This window comes from Pristis pectinata, chromosome 9 (genome assembly GCF_009764475.1).
Source record: "Pristis pectinata isolate sPriPec2 chromosome 9, sPriPec2.1.pri, whole genome shotgun sequence".
NCBI lineage: Eukaryota > Metazoa > Chordata > Chondrichthyes > Rhinopristiformes > Pristidae > Pristis > Pristis pectinata.
Window position 1 is genome coordinate 33,167,773 of NC_067413.1, and position 21,318 is coordinate 33,189,090.

A 21,318-nucleotide genomic window follows, 5' to 3' on the forward strand; every position below is an offset into this window, starting at 1 on the left:
CAAGTTACTAAAGGTTTAGACAAACAGATGATTATACAAAACATAAGTAAAGAGCCAAAACTTTTAAAAAAAAAACTAACAATATGGACCCTAATCCAACACCAACTTCCCCTCAAATCCATTTCTGGTGTTCCTTTTGACCACAGCCAAGTTCCAATCTTTCTTGAAGGTTCTCTCAAGTTTCCTCTTGGATTTTTATCAATTTAATGACATTCTAGTTCTGGGCCCTCTAAAGGGGAAAACATCCCCCCCATTGTCACCCACTGACAGATTGGCTTTGTGTGCTGTACTGAAGGATTAAGTACTCACCATTTCTGCTGGTATGCTGGGTTTAAAGTAGAAGAGACTCTAGATGATCTCCAGCCTAACAGGACAAGGCTTTCAGAAGATGTAGACATGCAAATTGAAGACTCTCACTCAACACCATTTCAAAAGATATCATTTATTAAAAAGATATCAATTAAAAATTTACAAAGTAGTATTTTACATCAGAGAATAGCACTATGTTACAGATATTCAGAAGCTTAGTGTGCTGATGCAACAAAAGGTTGATGTGAATGGTTTTATATACTAAAGACAAGCAACACTTCAACTGCATGTTTAGGCAAAAAAATTCCTAAAATTCACAAAAACAAATTTAGAAATTGAGACAGTGCAATTATTGATCACAAGTTCGAAGGCCATCTAGCATTCCTTCCCACTTATTTCTACTCAAATCAATGTGCAAGTCAACCACTTGCCATCTGGTTTACATTGATGCAAAGTTCATCCAGAAAAAGTAGAAGCAAAATTATCTTGGTTGAAACTGCAGTCTGAGAGATTGGAACTGGTTTCCTTTGTAAAACAATTACCAAATCTGTTAACACTTCAAATCCATGAACTATCCTATCTGGTCTTTTACAAATTACTGCTGCTGTAAACAATTCCTTGCAACAAGTTGTAATAGCTAAAGTAAATGTCATTTTGCTGAGAATGAATTTTAAAAGGATTTTACTGGAAAAATTAGAAATGTTTCATCAGATGACTTGACAGACTTGTCACTGTGGCTGGGCGACCTGCTCACCTTATCCAAACACATTTTGCCAATAGCTTTGCAAACAATCTAACCTTGCCCCCAATATTGAAACCTTTCCCATATGCTTCAGAGATTAAAAGATTAACTATCGCTCCCTTTCCAACTGTGGGAGCAAAGAAGCCAAGCTCTCCAACAATCTACTCTTGCACTGAGAATTTTCAGTTCTTAACATCTGACAGCTTGTGCAATCAGACCCAAGAGTCTCAGTCAGGGCAGCTGTGGGAACTCAGGTGAAGAAAAAAGTCTGGAATTGTGTGTGTACTGCAGAACTCAAATTGACTTTGAAATAAAGCTTTCTGAAGTTTCTAGTGTTCATTCTGAAGCTTAATTGCTCTCAAGATCACCTATGAAAATAACTACATATATAACATTGCTTCTAGAAGACTTCAGGCTATTAAAAGACTTGTATTGAGGGGAATTTTTAAATGAGTGTTTATACATTACCAGAAAGCGTCTACACTTAAAGCCTTATGGGATTCCAGTAGTATTGTTAGCAGTAGCATTGTTACTGATCTAATTAAAGCCATTTTAGAATGCGCAAGCTTTGAACATCTTCCATCGCCCATGTTCACATGGTTCATTGCCTAGGCTGGGACTGTCCTATATAGATACAACCCAAAGTTCACTTCTCACATTGGTCTCCCATTGAAAATTATGATGGGAATGGGATGACCTTTCTCCATCCACTACCCAATTCTTCTTATGAAAAAGGTTACTGATGCTGCTCATATTCCTGTCACTTTCATCACAACTTCTAAACACACCCTCCCCACACAACTCAAAAATCTCCTTGACTCCAGTACTGGACCTACCATCTCCATTCCTGCCAACACTGACTGTCCCTCTATCTTTGAGGACAATTCCTTCTTGGTGGAGAAGCCATGGATTTTGGGTAATCCAATCTCTCTTGCCTCATTCAGTACTGAAGATTTGCCCTATGCCAGATCGTGGAAATGGCTGGGACCTCACTGTTGATTTCAATTGAAAAAAATCATGCCTTCCATTCAATCATTGTCCAATACTGTGCCTCTTGCAAAATAAAAAAGTCTCCAAATATGATTCCTTCAGAGTTTTGTAAACAACTCATTTATATAACCATCACAGCAGTTAGATGCAGGATCAGACAGTACTCTACATTCAACACATTGATAACATATCATAAAAAGTACAAATAATGGCTGCAATGTTAATAGCAAATAAAATTACTACAACAGAACCAAGCACAAGTACAAAACAAACTCTCTCCCCTCCACTCTGCCACTATTCAATCAGATGTCCTACAAAACCCCCACATTATTATGTGCTGAACACCATGAGAGAATGGGATTATGTGAGGTTTGCAGAGAATTCAGCTGAGACACTGAATCAGCAAATTCACCAGGTTAGGAAAACTAGGATTTGAAAACTTGTTTGCTCAAAAACTGGTTCCATTCTCAAAGTAGCCGCCATGAATTTAGAAGACAGCTTCTGCAGCTCCAATTTACAGTCAACATTACTGACAACTTGAGATCAGATGAGTGAAGAAACCAGCTCAAGGCAGTGTAGATCACTTCCACAATATCCCAGCAACTAGGTAAGAAAGGGATGGCAGGAGCTAACCCAATTCATGCTTTGTAACATGTGCATCTTAATATTATAATCAACAAACCAGTAATAGAGGCCATCACAGAAACATACTGTTAGCTATCTGAACAATTAGCCAGAAATGGCACATGGGACTCTTTCAATGCATTGCCACTACAATGCACATCAATCCCATCTTAGGAGCAAATGCCTCCTATCTGACATCTCAACTTAACCTTCCTCTCCTTGAAATGTTGCCTCAGTAAATTTCTACTCCCAGAATCATCCCAAGCAATATTTACACACCATGATCTTTTTGTAATATAAAAAATAAACTTAACCCACTTCTATTTCAGCTTCAGTGTAAAAAGTATAAATATTATTGTACAGTATTTACATTGGTAAATGCAATGTATATAAAATTAGTAGCTCAGTTCTCAAGGCACAGCAGGAATCTCTTCCAGACTGGGAATCTTCTGGAATTTTCTCAAGTTCAGAACTTGAAGAGACTGATGAACTCAAGAGGTGAAATGGAAGTGTAAGAGCCAACAGGGTCATTAGCTGTGCAAGGATGATTAGTATCCTGAAAGTAAAGAGTGAAAGGAACTTGTTATTGACTTGCATTGCTATAGTACCTTCTGTATCCCTTGAAGTACCTCACATTGCTTTACAACCAATCAAGTACTCTATAGTGCAGTCACTGTTTTAACATACAAAGCACAGCTACCAATTTGCACACAGCAAGCTCCCACAAAAGCAACGTGATAACAAAAGTTTATTGTTGGTTATATTGGTTGAATCAAGGAAGCAGCTGGGGACCTCAGTTAAACATTTCATCCAAACAACAGCACCTCCAACAATGCTGCATTCCCTGTGCTGCACTCGAAGGGATTGTCCAAGTTTTTGTTCAATGATCTGGAATGGGATATGAACCCAACTCCTCCTGCCTGAGGGGCAAGGATCCTACCCATGACCATGACTACTATTAGCTGTCAAAGTACCCTTGTGGTTTCATCATTGACAGAAAGTGGGCATCACTGACAAAGCCAGCATTCATTGTCCCTTTCTAACCACCCTTCAGGTGGCATTGAGTCGTGAAGGACTGCAGTCCTTCTGGTGAAAGAATTATTGGGGAGTGCTGGGATTTTAGAAGGAACAGTGATTCAGGGTGGTGTGGAACTACGACACAGGTGACTGCAGATGTTGGGATCTGGAGCAAAAAAAGCTGCTGGAAGAACTCAGGTCAGGCAGCATCTGTAAAGGGAAAGGGATAGTCTGTGTTTCAGGTCGAGACCTTGCATCAGGACCGAGTTTCAAGAGGAGATAATCTGATGGAATCCTGATGCAGGGTCTCGACCTGAAACAGACTATCCCTTTGCTTCCACAGATGCTGCCTGACCTGCTGAGTTTCTCCAGCAGCTTGTTTTTTTTTGGTTTGGGACTTGGGAACCTGCAGAGGGTGGTGTACCCATGTGCCTGCTGCCCTTGCATTTCTGTGGTAGAAGTCACAGATTTGGGAAGTGCTGTTGGAGTAGCCTGGGCAAGCAGCTGCAGTACATTTTGTAGATGGTATACAGTACAGCCACTGTATGCTGACAGTAGAGGGAATGAATGTTTCAGGTGGTGGATAGAATGCCAAGCAAATGACCCCCTCTATTTCCTAATGCCAAACATAAATAAAAGAACACTGGACCCCAGTGGATGTCAAAACAAAGGATTTGAACCTATTGAGATATTGCCAATTGCCACTGGATCTTCTATTCTGGATTTCAAGACAACAGCAGGAAATAATCTATTACAGTGCAAGGATAATGAGGGGCTGCAATGATCTAAACCCATGTATTTGTGAAGGCCCACTGTACCTTCCAGAAGAGGATGTGGCAATGTCTGCAGAACTGCAGTGTGTCCCCATATTGTTCTCTCTTTGGGTAGCATCTCCCAAGTTTAAAGTACATCTTCTTCCAATCCAAGTGACCCTTCTCAGATAAAATGAGACGTTTGCGAATCTAGGTACAAAAGATGATAAAAATGGAGTAGAGTCCTTTTTGAAGCACTCTCCAAAAGTGTTCTAACCTGAAACTAGGTTGCGACCTGAGCTTGCCATACCTGGCGCTCTGTGAAGTGGTAGTGGCACAGTCTCTTCCACAGAAGCCTGTCCTCGCTCAGCACTTGCAGGGTGGGAGATACCTGTCCAAGGTTGACAATATCTCTCCCATCAGACAACCTCTCCATGATGTTCAATTGCAGGCACATTGGTAGGTCTGTGAGAGTCAATCCTGGAGACAGAGGCTGTACAAGAAAAGAGGTTAAGACACCTGGCCTCAGATCTCAAGCACAATATTATAGACAATGCATCATTACTCAAGTCCCATTCATCCTAAGTCTGCCGACTCACACTGGCTCTCAGAATAACACTAACAGCAGTACAGCACTGGAACAAGCCTTTTGGCCCACTACATCTGTGACCTTGATTTTAAAATTCACATCCTCGCCCCTTGCCAACTCCAATCTTCTCCAGACCCAATGCCATTCACAATCTCTGCACTCCAATTGCTTATCCCCTATTTGTACTTATCCACTATTGACTTGATCAAAAAATTTCCCTGGTATTAAAAAAAAATCACATCCACACAAAAATGTTACAAGTTTAGAAAAATCTACATATTCTTATTCAATGATAACAAATGTCCTCCAAGGTTCCATTTTATAACCAAGCGTTAAGAGCTTTAGAGGCATATTGCAACTTCCAAGTGGCCTTTGGTCATGCTCAGGCTTTCAGCTACCTCAACTTCAAACTCTGACATTGCCCTTCTAAACACCTAGATCTCTTTTCTCCTTTAAAACCATCCCCAAATCTACCTCATCTCCTTAGGACATTCACATGTCTGTGGCAGCCCTCAGTGCAATTCCACTAGTAACCTGCTCTCTCATATCCATTTGACAAAATTTTTGATCATCTGGCTTCACGTACAAAACGAAGATTAACCAGCCAATATTGTATTTGGAATATTGAGAGCAATTTTGGGCCCCATACCTAAGGATGTGCTGGCCCTGGAGAGGGTCCAGAGGAGGTTCACAAGAATGATAGGCTTAACTTGGAGCATTTGACATCTCTGGGCCTATATTCAATGGAGTTCAGAAGGAGGGAAGACCTCATTGAAACCTACCAAATATTGAAAGGCCTGGATAGAGTGGACGTGGAGAGGATATTTTCATTAGGAGTAGAGTCTAGGATCTGAGGCGACAGGCTCAGAATAAAGGGACTTCCCTTTAAAATTGAGTTTTTTCAGCCAGAGGATGGTGAATGGGTGGAATTCACTGCCACAATGGAGTGAGCAGGCTGAGTCATTGGGTGTATTTAAGGCAGAGATTGACAGGTAAGAACAAAGGGGATTAACAGTTATGGGGAGAATGGTGTTTTTGAAATAAAAATCAGCCATGATTGAATGGCAGAGCAGACTCAATGGGCTGAATGGCATAATTCTGCTCCTACATCTTATGGTCTTGTGGTTTTACTGTTGGGTACCAGTTCTCTCCTACATTACCACAGTGATTGCACCTCCAGAGTTGCTGTTTGCCCAGACTTACCCTGATGATACGAATGTTGTTCAACTGCTGCTGCCAGTGAAGAATGACCTCCATTCTGTAGACCCAGGTGTTTATGTTTCCCACAAGGACACACTTTCCCACACCTTTGACCAGTGCACAAATAGTGGCATACAGACTGTTGAGCAGCTCCTTAATTAGCCGGATATCACGCTGGTCTTCCAGCACTGAAGAAAGAAAACAATATTCTTAACATTAGAAAACAGTGCACCAGGAGCAGTGTTACCATTGCTGGGTATGGATGGTTTGAGTTGGTAGGGGGTTGGGTGGGGTTGTAGCAGGAGGAAATTGCAAGGCTGGAGGTGGTTATAGAAACAGGAAGGAGCAAGGAATCAAAATTCAAAATTGGTTAAGCTGAATATTTTGTCATGAATGGAAAGTATTTGCAATAATCAATTGTAGCATAACATTAAGAACTGTCTTGACTGTGGCAAGTGACAGGGACACTCCCACCCAGTGGCCAGGTACTTGTTCCTTTAGACTAATCATTATGGACTCTTCAGAAAAACTAATAGTTTCAGGATAAGTTCCATAAAGAACCGAAGAAAGTTCTTCAGCCAGAGGGTTATAAGTTTTTAAAGAGTTCTTCAGTTATTGAGAATATTCACATCTGAGATGGATTAATTCACTTTGCATCCAAGAAACTAACGATGTAGGGTCCTGACAAAACATTAACACCATTCCTCTCCACAGATGTTGCCTAAGGCACAGAGTATTTCCAGCATTTTGTTTTTATTGTTAAGGACAACATGGAGTGGATTTCAGGCTTCTTATTGAATGCCAAAGCAGGCTGGGATTTTGTGGTTACACACCAACTCCTATTTATGTTTGAAAACAATTGATTAAAATTCCATCTTAATGTTTAGTATTTGGACTTTAAGCAATTAGTGGCCACTGATGTTTCCCTTATCAATGCAGAGTTTACAGTCTGCTCCTTATCCATAGCTCTGCACCAGTGAGGATTTACCAGAACTGCCCAGTGATTTTCTAATGCCTTCTTAATCCCTTAACTATACAAGAATGCAAGCAGTTCCAGTTCTTGATAGTTTTCCATCGTTAGGATGATGGCAAGCTTAAATCCTGGAAAATTAGTCTACACTGACTGGAGCTCAAGAATGAGAGGCAATCTCACCAAGATCTAGGTAGCAAGAGGGATTGTGTCTCAGAAAAAAGGACTGGCCATTTGGGACTGACAAGCAGAATTAAGGGGGTTGTAAGTGTCCAATTCCCACTTATGTACCAACTGGTATTCTTAATATTTCAGTAGAATCAATTTCAGACAATTCATGCCAGAGATTAGTTTTAGAAAATCTTCATTTTTAATACTACAAATATTTGTAAAGAACAAAAACAGTTCCCCAGCTTTATGGAATTTCTGCTCCACATCCCACTTCATTCCATCATCTCCTATTCCTCTCTCCCTTGTTGTGTTTATCCAGATTCCTCTTAATCACCTCGATATTTCCCCAAGGAAGCAAATTCCACATTCCCACCAAATTCTGGGGGAAGAAGTTTCCCACAACTGGATCAGCCAGAGTCTTCCTTATGTTCATGAGCTCTCGCCCAACTTTCAAGCACATTTTCTCTACACCTAACCAATCACACCCATTCATAATCTTAAATCCTCGTGCCTACCCTCAGCCTTCTCCTTTCCAGAGGGACAAGCCCCAGCCTTTTCAGTCTTACCCTCAGACTATGAAGTTTCAGTATCATCCCAGTAAATATTTCTTTGTGTTTGCTCCAGTGGGTTTTTAATCAACAGGATGTAGAGGCAGAGGTCAGAAGTGTTGATAGTCACTCACCTTTCTGCACAACTTTCTCCAGAATGTTCATGTAGTTTTTCTGGGCAATCCCACTGAGGGACGTGAGCTGGGATTTTGCAATGAGCTCCAGCAACTGCAAATAAAAAATAAATCAGTGTCACTCTAGCACAGCAAAACCATGCAGCTGTTCTAATGTGGCATTTTGGGTCACACCAGCCAATGACAGCAGGTTTCCAAAGCTTCTAATCCAAAAGGACACCAATGCTGCCCAGAAACAGGGAAGTGAGTTTAAGTGAAATTGAACATTAATTTTTGGTTGCTTGTGAAGATTAAGCAACTAGTACAATGTGTACTGGTTCTTAATTACTACTAAACAAGTGGAAAATAAAGCCAAGCCAAACTCAAACACTTGCCTCAATCAGACCACTTCCCTGGGAAATGGAGTTTCTCATTGGAAACAATTATGAAGACGACAAAACAGGAATTTCATCTATTTTGTGGCTCTTATGGAAGGGTGGGAGGGGTAGTCAGTTGGGGAAAATTTCAAAAAAAAACTTATAGGGGAGCCCAGGGTAAACATTAGTTGTTGGTTACAGTAAACTGGCATGTATTCACTTGTACATTGCATGTCACTTATGACATTCAGCTCCATTAGTTTCTGCAGTCAATAGATACACCACTGTATACATGTTCAGAGCACACTATCAAGGACAATTTTGCATCTCACTCTCCTCAATAGGAGATGATTCTCAGCAGTCAGGCACAGGAGTCAAAACTGTCTGCTGAAAATGAATTTACTGGCACATAGGTGAAGAGCTGATGGTGGAATGAGATAAACTACATAATCTTTCTGGTCTACAGTTTTATGTATTCAAGTGCACAGCATCACTGATAGCAAACACTTTGTGGTGCAGGCTGTCATCAACTCTTCAAAGCAGCACACTATACTGTCCCTACAGGGAATGCATCTGTGCCGATTTATCAGAGTGAAATACTGCTAATCTCATCTCAGTTCACATCCAGGATAGACAGTCTTTTGTCCAATTAACATGCACCTTAAACACATTTCCAGTTAGTTACAAAAAAAAATCCAGGATGACTCCCCAATGAATGAAGTACAAGGGGAGTACCACACTATCAGAGGAGCTTTCTTTGAGTTGGCCAACTGAGGCACTGTCTGCTCTCACAGGTTATTCTGTGGCACCATTTCAAAGTACAGAGTTCCAGCCAATAGTTACCCCACCACCAACATCACTACATCTTTTTCTCGTCTGCTTCCACCTATCACCCACCTGCCTGCCTCCCAACTCCACCCCTCCTGGCTCCATCTGCCTGTCATCCTTCATGGTCCACCCTCCACCCATGTGCCCATCTCACCTCCCCCCTTTATAACCAGCCATCTCCTCTCAGTCCTGATACAGTCTCAACCTGAAGTGAGAAAAATTCCTTTCCCCCCCTTCCCCCACAGGTGTTGCTCAACCCACTGAGTTCCTCCGGAAGCCGAGGACACGTATCACCAGGCTCAAGGACAGGTCCTATCCTGCTGTTAAGGCTCTTGGATGATAAAGATGAAGTCTTGATCTCTCAATCTACCTTGTATCCCTTGCAATGTCTACCTGCAATGTACTCTCTAACTAATGTCAGAAGATTTACAAGGATGTTGCCAAGACTAGAAGGCCTGAGTTATAGGGAGAGGTTGGCAAGCTGGGTCTCCTTGGAAAGTAGGAGAATGAGAGACGATCTTATAGAAGTGTTTATGAGGGGCATAGATAAGGTGGATGGTGACAGTCTTTTCCCCCAAGGTAGGAGAGTCCAAAACTAGAGGTAGAGGTTGAGGGTGAAAGGGGAAAAAATTTTAAGGGACCCGAGGGGCAACATTTTCCACAGCAGGTGGTGAGTATATGGTTGAGGCAGGTACAATAGTATTATAAGCACTTGGTACATGGAGGGGTGGGGCTTGGAGGGATGTGGGCCAAATGCATGAAGTTGGGTCCAGCTGGGTGGACACCATGATCACCATGGACTTGTTGGGCTGAAGAGCCTATATCTGTGCTGTATTACTCTATATTCTGCATTCTGTGGTTTTTCCTTTTGTACTACCTTGATGTACTTTTTTGGAATGATCTGTATGTATGGCATGCAAATCAATCTTTTCAGTGCATCTCAGTACATCTGACCAATTATTTGTTCACTGCATCATCTGATCATTAAGCCTGTCTCTGGGAGTTTACTATGCACAAACTGGCTGCTTTATTTCCCTACAACAGTGATTAGAAAACAGGAGGTACTTCACAGCCTGTGGAGCTCTTTGGGACATCATGAGGCCATGAAGTGTTTGTCAACACAAGTTCCTTCTTTAGAATAAAAAGCATAATCCAATCACTAATGGATTCACTGCACTTTAGCAAGCAGGACTGCAATATATAGATCAGTGAACTTGCAGAACTTTGAAGTAGGAGTTAATTAGTCACAAGACATGGGCTAGGGATGGGGGTGGGATCACGATAGGAATTCAAAACAGTTCCACTTCCATCAGCACCTATCCAACACAGCAACAACACACTGGATACTGTATCAGCTGTTGGCTTTGTTGCTTGGCACGATGACTTGACTTGTGATGGACAATCAGGACTGCTGTTGGTATTACTCAGAGTAACAGATCCTTTCATCAGTCCAAGGGTAACCAGCATAAACATATCAGTTTCAAGGGTTTGGTACCATTAACATTTGCAGAAACCCTGGACAAACAACAAAACACTATCCAAAGACAATATTTTAATACTTCCTTATGACAAAGGAGCAAGCTATTCAATTCGTACCAGCTTTTCCAAGCATTCCCATTCCCCACTTATTTCCCCTGTAATCTATTCTCCACACATTCTCATCAACTCCTTGAAGCAGCCAGTCTTCACAAAATGAAGATGCATTTCATGGGGTTACAGGCTGCTAGTCAGTGAAAAGTCAGTATTTTTTGATTTGCAAAAGAGATGCACAGAACCTACAACCTTGGCCATGTGACTAGTCCAGTGTTTCTGTTCACAGGCACCCCCTCCTACTCATTCCATCTGCATAAACTTCCATTCCTTCCCCCAACCACACAACATCAGCTCTCTTAAACACATCACTGCTGTTTGCCTCGACCCCCTCCCTGTGGGAGCAAGCTCCACATTCTCTCCACCCTCCCCCCAGCTCACCAGGGAAAGATTTTCTCCAAATTCCATTTGGATTTATCAGCAACCTCTGGTTCAGCTCTCCCACAAGTGGAAATGTCTGCTGTGCCGGTACCCTAATGAACACCCTTCAAGATCTGAATCAGATCAGTTTTCAGCCTTCCAGAGATTGAAGTTGTAGCCTGTTCAGTCATCCCTGATCAGTTAGAGTTTACACAAATAGATGGATGCATTAGAAAAATGATGTGCAGCCTTACTGTATGCCATAGGAATGATGCAGTTCACAATGCTGCTTTACATTACATCTGACCAGCAGGTCCAGTTACAGAGCAGTACATTTCCATTCTGATTCAGGAGATGGAATTACCACTTCTACCACTGGTTTAATCAAGAATTAATAGTAATAATGAGGAGTTGGTGCCATGACGCAAAATGGCAAATAAATAATAAATAAGGTAAAGTAACTGGCAGAAATTTAGTTCAGTGGAAATGCAAGACCCACCTACCCGGACAACGTAATTGAATCTTCTGGTGTCCCGGATTGCACTGGAGAAGTCCAAGCGGTTAAAAGCCTCACCCAGGGTGCAATATCCATGGCGCTGGGAGAAACAAAGACTGTCAGAGCCATCAGTGGGATAGGATTAAAACAGAGGCTTTGAACACACAGCTGTTCACATAATTCAACACAGAATTACTCACCTCCTTTGTGCTTCCTTTGTGAACTGAGATCCAAGTATCATGGTGAAAATCTGAGAGCAAAGATAAAGATAATGGACTTTATTAACTGCATTAATGGCCAGAGCAAAAGCAATTTGTTTTCCAAAGCAATGAACGTGATTATTAACAGGTGCTGGAGTGTAATTTTATTTTATTTTCCCCACATGAGAATAAAAAGTTAGAATAGTATTATGCAAATGGCTGCTTGTTGGTTGGCCTGGACTCAGTGGGCCAAAGGGTCTGTTTCTGTGCTGTTTCTATGATCTCTTCCCCAATTAACATGTGATGAGTCTCATTTTGTTGACACCAACTCTGGTTCTGCACACACTCAACTTGTGATGCTGAGTTTTTAGTGAGGGTACTGTCAATGGGCTTAGACTGGCTCAATACATCATTCCCTCCCATGTCAAGCAATCCCACTGATCTCCATCACCACTTCAAAAAGGACAATTGACAACAAACATCTCTGAAGGACAGACCATCATGGAGCAGAGGTGGCCATTTGACCCACTGAGCTCATGCTGGCTCTTTCAAGGCACAATCTAAGTAGTTCAAAACCCCCTGTTCTTTCTCCACAGCACAAACACTTAGAGCATTAATCCAGTTACAACCAGATCATTTGGATCCTTCACCTGGCTGATTGTGCTGTAGCATAGAGAATTATTTTATAGTGGACATCATATGCCAGCCTTAGCAACTTGTAACCTTGAGCACTTATTGGACCATCCAAGGACATTATTCAATACAGCATCAAATGTAAGTGCTTTGTAAATTCTATACTTGTCTGTGGAAAGTGCACTTCAGTGGGGTTTATAGACAATAATATAAAAACTTTAGAAGTAATTATGCATGTTGTAATGTTAAGGATCCATATTCTGATACCTTTTCCTTCAGCTCCAAGTAGCATCTGGTCACTTGTTTGAGCATTACAAGATGATTCACAACCAATCATGCTCCATTATCAGTGTCAGAGTAACCCAGACCCAACAACACCCAAGCACACTCAGACAAAACATACCCTTATACAAAGCAGCTTCATTTCTTCCACTGTAAGTATCTAGGGAATGTAATATTCAGTACAGAGATTGCAGTGAAACCAATAGTTGTGATGAGCCTAACCAGTAACTCCTCCAGAATGCAAGTGAAGGGATTCAAGGATAATACCAGGGCAGAGATTATACCATTAGAGTGAAAAGGCTGCAACAATCATCTCAAGGGAAGACTAGTCCAAGGGTGACCTGGAAGTCTAAGATTAGTTAAGTGTGGAGAAGATGCTTCCACTTGTAGGGAGACCACAGTTGGATATCATCAGTATATAAATCACACACAAGTCCAATTTTGGAAATTTGGAATTTTGGAAAATTTTATCCAAAAAGCAGGAAAAATGCAGAGCTCCCTCCCACAGAGGGGAACAGCAGGGGTGTGTTTAAATTGAATAAGCAGGAGGGAGAAAGGAATGGCAGGAGATGGAGATTGGGGGTGGGGAGAATGTTCAAGCAAGGCGGAAACACTGGCACAGACAGCTGAGCTGAATGGCCTGTTTCTGTGCTGTAAATACATCTTGGGTATTAACACAGAAATGTTGTCAGGGCTGCTTAGCACAAGTGCAGGCAACCCTGTCTGCACACTAAACCAGAAGTCTGCCGGTCTACTGGTCAAGTTACAGGTGAAGTTACAGGTGGGGAAGCAGGAGCAGTTCACAGAACTTCCAGATCAGTGAACAAACAGGCAATCTGAGACAGATAAAGCAACCATTTAATATCCTAAACAGCCACATATCTAATATCCCCTTGAACCTGACAGCACCCCTATCATCTCAAAATGGCAAAGACACTACAAGAACAGTGATGTAATCCCATCAATGTCTTGGGAGATTAAAAAAATTGTACAAGATCAATAGAGAGTCAGATCTGCTTCTCTAGGACCTTTCCTGCTGCCTACCAGAGGTAAAGGGAAATGCATACCAGGATCAGAATTCCTGGTATGCATTTCCATAGTGTTTTTCTCAAGTTCCATTCAAGACAACCCAAAGTCCTTCATTGCACATGAAGTGCTTCTGATGTGCAGGTACTGGAGAAGGTGCATTTAGGAATGTTATTGTTCATGTACTGGGAGCACAAAGAGGTTCTCTGTAAGGAAGGAGGAGACCATTTCACAAACTACCCACCATCAAGCACCTCCTGCCCCACCTCCACAGAATCTGTAGTTCACACATCTATCTCCAAACCCACAAAAACGGAGTGGAAGCAAGTCATCCTTAATCCCAAGGGACTGTCTAGAAATCAGGTGGGAAGCATGGCAGACAATGCACACAGCACTATCCCACAAAAGTAGTCTGGCAAAGACATGGTAACTCATTTAAGTGACATTGGTTAAGGGATAGTTATTGGTCAGGGACACAGGAGAACTCCACAGCTTTCAATCAAGAGTATCATTAGAAGTTTTACATCTCTGGGAGAGGGGCCCCAAATTTAACAATTTGCCCAAAAGTTAGCATCTGACAGTGGGTCACTCTCCCAATCCTACACTGGGAACACAGCCAAGATTTTGCTGCTCAAGGGATTGAAAGTGAGGAGCTGAGCCTGCACTCTGGAAGGACAGCTTTGGAGAGCAATAGCATTTTAAATAGTTTGTCAACTTAAACAGTTTTGGTCTACAAAAAAAAAGGAGCAAGACTCACATTGGATTTTTGTGTTGTTATTCAAGAGATCCTTCTTTCTTTTCTTTGTCATCAAATCATACCCAACATTGTTCAAAAAGTTCTCTTTATCAAATTCTTCATTGCAGAAACTGTGCAAAGATGGAAAGGAAACATGTACTGTAAAGCATGAACAACTCATTGCAAAGTACAACCTATTACTTTGTTTTCCCTTAGTACATGGGAAACAATTCAGCCCATTGAGTCCACACTGGCTTACAGCCATCCCATTCTCCCCATATTCCCACCAATTCCCCTAAATTCTACCCCTCACTCAAGGGAAAATTTACACTGACCAATTAACCTACCAACCCACACATCTTTGGGATGTGGGAGGAAACTGGAGCACCTGGAGGAAACAGTCAGAGAGAACATGCACACTCCACACAGACAGTACCAGGGGTCAGGACTGAACACAGTTATCTGGAGCTATGATGCAGCAGCACTAACTGCTGAGCCACCTCTATGGAGAGAGAAGCAGAATTAACATTTTATATTGTTTCTCTCCCCACAGATGCTACCCAGATAGCTGAGCATCTCTAGCACTGTTTTAAGTCACTTCTGCAGGACCACTCTGGGATCTGTTGACATTAATCGCTATTTCCACCCCATTTTAGAGGTAGCTTCTACCTGGTAGATTTTCCTCTATTGTCTGACTGCCATCACATCTTCTGATGAAGAAACTTTCACCGCCACAAGTCTTGATGGGTCATTACATTTGAAAACAAACTTGTACCAGATCATGCAGTGACACTGACGTATTTTGTTGGACAGAACAAATTGTTCTGGGAAATGATTGAAACTTGCAGCAAAGGAGAGAGGGGTCTAATCTTGGGAAATACATGAGAGAGAACAGAGTAGGAGAAGTCAGGAGGACCTTCATGTCAAACACAAATCAAATGCTGGAAGTCCTAATTATTTTCATGTAGAAAATAAACTAGTTTCATTTCTTCAAAACTTCTGTCACTCAATTAAAATGCCAAAGGAAAAGTTGCCTGAAAATTTACATGGCCATTATAAACTTTGGTTCTTTATCTAGGTTGGGGAAGTGCAAGACTTAGTGCTTCATAATCTTTGGCTGCAAGTTCCCTTCAAGAGGGAATTTATTTTGTGCATGTGTGAACAGGCCTCTGTGGGCAAGTTATTTATAGCATTAGTGTACAGCACAACTTCAAACCACATCTTTAGAGCAAGCTTAAAAGGGTTACAAAGAACAGAGACTATTTCAGATTAGAATACAATGGGGCAGCACAGAGTTACCAAACCTCACTGGGCTCCATCCATTCTTATCTACAGTTGGGGGGGGGGGGGGAAAGAAACTTATTTGGAAGACATTACCCTGCAGGCTGTAAACTGGCTGCTTTGGCAGATAGCCTCATCGTTAAAAAGTCAGATTCTGGCAGGCTGCGCAGGGGAGAAGAACTGAAACAAAACAACTGCTTCCACAGATCGATGACATATCTGACCTCTGCAGTCTATCCAAACTATGTCATTAACTGTAGATGCTCATTCTTCCCTCACCTTATCGGCGGGGCAGCACCTCCACCCTGGCCCACCATTCAATGTCACAGCAAGTCTGCACCTCATCTCCTGGACCCTCCCTGAAGTGGTTGGGGGGGTGGGGGGGGGTGGTGGGCAGGTGGTGGAATGGAAATAGAGTTCCAGGTTACCACTGACCTGCATGGGGAGGGCTTTCTGATGACAGCCTTCAGGAAGGACTCTGCCCACAAGAACCAAGGCAGAAGAACAACCACATCTCCTTTAACTACCTTAAAGATCCAATCTATCTTGTGTATTCAAAGTACTTTCCATCACCTTGCTTGGTGACCCAAACAACCCCTGCTTTTTTTTTGCAAGACTGTACATGGTTGCAGCCTAAATGGGTGGTAAAGAAAGTTGGTGGGGGCTGGAAGAAAAAGGAGACAGGATTTACAAACAGAATAATGTTAACCTCTTGCCAGTTTTCTTACTACCCCTCCACTGCAGTTGACTCAACTGGAGGATGGTCACTCTGCCACCAATTCTTGGGTTGTGGGCACCCTGACAAGCCCAGCACTTAGTGATCATACCCACTGGCCCTTGGAAAAAGTGACATCAAACCTCTGGAATCTGTGTGGGAAAAGGCCAAGAGCCCAAACCCAACATCCTGATCCTCAAAGCACTGGGGAGATACCAAAATTCATCTCTTCAAAAAAAAATGCTCCAAATTAATTGGCCAAAAGGGCAAACCAACAGTGTCCTCTCCAAAGGCAACATCTCCAGATCAGACTCTTCACCCACAACCAGCTCCAGTGAACAGGTCACAATTCACATGCCCAGTACTGGACCCGTGAAATAGGCAATCTACTCCAAGCCACATTAGGACAAGAGTTTATGGGGGGGGGGGGGGGGGGGGGGGGAGAATGGTGTAAGAGAAGAGGAAGCTTCAAGAAGGTTCCTAAAATCTCCAGAGAAAATGTAACATCCTCAGTAACACAGGAATTCCTAGCTTGACTCCTCAAACAAGGGGCATTCAGAGAGATCAAGCACCCCCAGTCTCTCCAACAGGAGCACAGAGGTCATGCACATGTAGTGAGAGGAGAGACAATATCCCACCCACCTGCTCCACTGAGCACCAGCTGCCCCACTGGCAAGGTCTGCAGATCGTACATTGGCCTCGTCCACCACACAACTGAAGTGGAAGCAACTCATTGTCAAGCCTGATCTGCCTAGGAGAAGGTGGTGCTCCCAATACTATTGGGGAGGGAATAACAGGATCTCAATCCAGTGACAATGAAGGAATGGCCAAAGCAATTTTTAAATTAATTTTTCACCTCTAGCTATCACTGTCCAGGTCAGTACTTATTGCTGATTCACAAATGCCCCAAGAAGCCTCCTCCTTGATGCACCCAGTGCTGTTGGAGAGGGAGTTCCAGGATTTAGACCCAGTGTGATGAAGAAACAATAATACATTTGCAACTTTGAGGAGAACCTCATGGTGCTCCCGTGTGCCTGCTCCCCTTGTCCTTTTTGGTGGCACAGATGGAGGGGCAGTCAGAGATGCCATCTCCCAGCTGGTACCATGTGTTTGGGGAACTTGGAAGTGGCTGCCCTCATTCTTCCAGGCAAGGCTCAGGAGTTGGGTATGTGCTGTTGAAGAAGCCTTGGCAAGTGGTGGGGCCATACCTTGCAGGTTGCTGCCCATTGTGGTTTTTCCAGTCAGCGATCACTTGAGCAGAGGCACAGCAGGTAGTGCTGCTTCTGAACAGCTCCAATGCTGTCTGTGTGGAGCTTGCATTCTCCCTGTGACCTGGTTTTCCCCAGGGCGCTCCTATTCCCTCCCACATCCCCAAGACATGCTAGATGCTGGATTAATTGACCAGTGTAAATTATCCCCAGTACAGATAGATGTAGGTGAATAGGGGTTGGAGGACAGAATTGATAAGCATCTGAGGTTTCAGAGAAACAAGTTGGTGAATAGGACTGATGGGATTGCTCTCAAGTTAGCACAGACCTGATGGGCCAAATGGCTTCCTTATAGGTTTGAGGAAATACAAGAAAGTATTGGTGACACATGTAGGTAATTCACCTGGTGAATGCAGCAACCGAAGCCCAATTCTGGTCTTACCCACACACACCAGAAGAACCAAGGCAGAAGCAAAACAACCTCTGCACATGGCTACTCCTTGCCTTCACATCCAGCCGTCCACCCAAATGATGCTGAGTGCCACAACATTGCCTGGAACAGCTGTCCCAACATATCCAGTTTGGAATCTGATTTTGTTTAGTCTTATTGGCTCAGCTGCTCAATGAATAAACTCACTGACTGACTCACTCAAGGATACTTCAGGCAAACACAGAAACATAGAAAGTATCTGGGAACAGGAGGAGGTTATTGAACTCAAGACCTGAATCTTCCAAGTAATATGACCATGGCTGATTTACATACCAACTCCAGTCACTTTGCTCATCCCCATACCTGACCCCTAATGCACCAGGTTCAGAGAAAGTTGCAAACTCCCACTGTCTTGTACAAGTGCTCCCTAACTTGACCCCTGAAAAGCCCAAGCCCATATGATGCCCTCATCCTCTCCCCAGCACCTCTCAACATTCATCAGCATTGACTTTTGAGATGTAATACCATTTTGGCAGCTTGCCAAGACCTCAGTCTGTATAGGTCTCCTTATTAATTACCGAGGCAGGAAATGATGAGACATCAGCAAGCTCTGTAAACAGCATATCTATTGGATTACTCTTCACACAGTAGGAGTGAAATGGTATCAATGCAGAGATGTTTGTGTAAAGTCCAATAACAGGCCAATTTCAAACAACCTTCGAGTAAGCCCACAATTTACCCCTCATGGCTTTGTAGATGATAAACCACAGAAGAGTTAACATTAGCACTGCCTCTCCAACTCTGAGCTCACTGGGTAAGCGAAGGTCACAAGATCTGTATATCCATTTCTGGCCATCTGTACTTCCTCCAGCTTTCTACTGCCTGCTCTCCAATTCCCTCCCTTACAACAATCATTAAAACCTATCTACTTTGCACTTTTTTTGGGGGTACTGACCCAAAATGCCTTCATGTCCATCAGTATTAACAGTTTACCAGGTAATCGTTCAGTGCCATGGGGCAACTTTGCAATGCTATAGGTGCTACAAAAATGCAAGTTGTAGTGATGATGTTGTGTAAAGTTAGACAACCTTATGCAACATCCCTGTTCAGTCTAGCCACTGCTGATTATCATCTCATGTCAACAGCTAGATGGGAAACACATCCAGATGTGAACGGGGTATGGCTGAGATGCCACCCACATCACAAAGCCTGCCTACACTCACCCATGAAGGTCAGCAAACTCCTCCTGCAAGGCAACCCCCCTTGGTCCCAAATCAGGAAACTTGTTGCGACATTAATCCAACTTTGCCCCAAGGCTGGTAGGAATGATAGATACATCCATTGCAACCGACAAGCGTTGCACGGATTATTTTGCCAGGTCATCAACAGCAACAATTATTAGATCACGAGGGAAGAGAGGTTGGCATTATGAAAAGCAGGAGGTGCCTTCTTGAATTTGCACAATATTACTGGGATACAACAGCACAAAGTAAATCTTCAATTGTTACAATGCTTTCAACAAGTAGTGTAAGAAGCTTCAAGCCCCAAGCAAATACATTAAGGCTTCAGTCAAGTTTTTAAAAACAGAAGTAGCACTTTAAGACAGACTTTTGCACCGTGTTTGACGTGTTTCCGTTGGTTTGCTAGCCAGTTTGGATTTACTAACACAGAAGAGAAACGCTGCCTGTGGTGTCTGATTTGCCCCGGGCAGTTAGCCAACTCAAACCGTTTACAGAAGTGATGCTTTAAAGTAAAACGACGCTTACAATATTTTAAACACAGTGAAACGCGGGTATGAAGCATTTTTCCTTCAGAGTGAATTCTGACCCAATTCTACTTATTAGCAGGGTTTTCAGAGAAATGTGTACTTTAATGATCCAATTTCCTAAGGGGATAGAGACAGTTATTTTCCATCACCCAGCTTTAAGGTATAGGCTCGACTCAAAAACCCTGAATTTGTTACTTATTGTTACTGGTGGCGAAAGGTCTTTGACCTGAAAAGTTACCCGTTTCTCGCCCCACCGCTGCTACCCGATCTGTTGAGTTTTTATTACAACGTCACCCTATTCCTTCCTGCTTGCTCTTCCAAAATTACTCCCCTTTTTACTCTTCCCCCCTCCCCCCTCGGAATAATTGCCAACCGTGGGATGAAGATCAGCAGTTTCAACCCCAACTAACACACGGAAGGAGACGGCAGGTCAGGGCAAACCGTGACCTCCGGTACAGGTAACAACTCACCTGTTCAGCGGATCCACGTTGTTATTTGCATCATCCTTCGACCTCTTCCAGCCACTGTCGGTTTTGATCCAACTCTGACCGGGGGACCTCCAGTCCTGACCCAAGAAGGGCATCCTGACCGAGCCTGGAAAGTTAACGCTTCTTATTGCAAAGCTTTTGCTTCACTCTGAAAGGGAACTTTCCCTCCTTTCCTTGGGCTGGGCGAAGGCACTTCTGTTTAAAGGCTGCGTTGCTTCCTTTAAGTAGGGAATGCACTTGCTCTGATAAAGTTTTGCACAGTCACAAAGTTTAAGTGTGCTAAGAATTTCTCTTTCAAAGTAACTCCTTCCTCTACACTTTATTGCATTTGCACTTTCTGCAGTCTTGCCTGTTTACTGCTGCTGCTGCTGCTGCTGCTGCTGCTGCCGCTGCTGCCTGATTGTCTTCTGCCTTCTCCCTGCGCTTTGCGGGGTTTAATTAAGGGAGAGATTTGCACCGTGCCTCCTATTTATCCTCGCAAGCCTCTGTTGCCGGAAGAGTGCGAGGCCCCGCCCCTGTCCCAGGCTGCTGCCCGGGGAGCGCGGTGCGATCCGAAACGTCATTCAGCCCCTTTCACGTGGCACATTGTTTTTCTGTCTGAACAGCGTGACCTGGTGCAGTTTACACAACCCGCGTTAGCAATATCTGCAACATCCTGATCTCAGGCTACGCATTCCCCAGTAACTTATGCAACTCCGCTGACTTCTCCTTTTACTTTTTCCACGAGTTGACTTTCTTTGCAATGTATTGCATATTTTACTTGAACTCCGACGAAGTCGCAGTAAAACCCTTAAGCAAAGTACGGTCTGCAGAATATCACTGATACAGTATCCCCGCCACTTTCAGAGAGTTGTAACCTGCAGGGCTACAGACCC

General features: G+C 43.1%; 1 protein-coding gene across 1 annotated transcript; it reads right to left on the reverse strand.

Annotated features, from left to right (window-relative positions):
* Nucleotides 1-429: 429 nt before the first annotated feature.
* fbxo32 (F-box protein 32) lies at nt 430-21,061 on the reverse strand. Its single transcript, XM_052022837.1, has 9 exons — nt 20,426-21,061; nt 14,575-14,684; nt 11,877-11,926; nt 11,684-11,776; nt 8,047-8,140; nt 6,227-6,411; nt 4,745-4,927; nt 4,501-4,644; nt 430-3,221 (listed from the first exon to the last, which is right to left on the reverse strand). The coding sequence occupies exons 1-9, from the start codon at nt 20,536-20,538 to the stop codon at nt 3,132-3,134; spliced, it is 1,062 nt and encodes a 353-aa protein (XP_051878797.1). The 5' UTR covers nt 20,539-21,061; the 3' UTR covers nt 430-3,131.
* Nucleotides 21,062-21,318: the final 257 nt, after the last annotated feature.

Excerpts from the sequence above, each read along its gene's own strand:
- fbxo32 (XM_052022837.1), bottom strand. The coding sequence starts at position 20,538 with ATGCCCTTCTTGGGTCAGGACTGGAGGTCCCCCGGTCAGAGTTGGATC. Across the intron at positions 14,685-20,425 it reads AACGTGGATCCGCTGAACAG|TTTCTGCAATGAAGAATTTG; the intron begins GTGAGTTGTTAC and ends ATCTTTGCACAG. Across the intron at positions 6,412-8,046 it reads GGAGAAAGTTGTGCAGAAAG|TGCTGGAAGACCAGCGTGAT; the intron begins GTGAGTGACTAT and ends TTCTTTCTTCAG.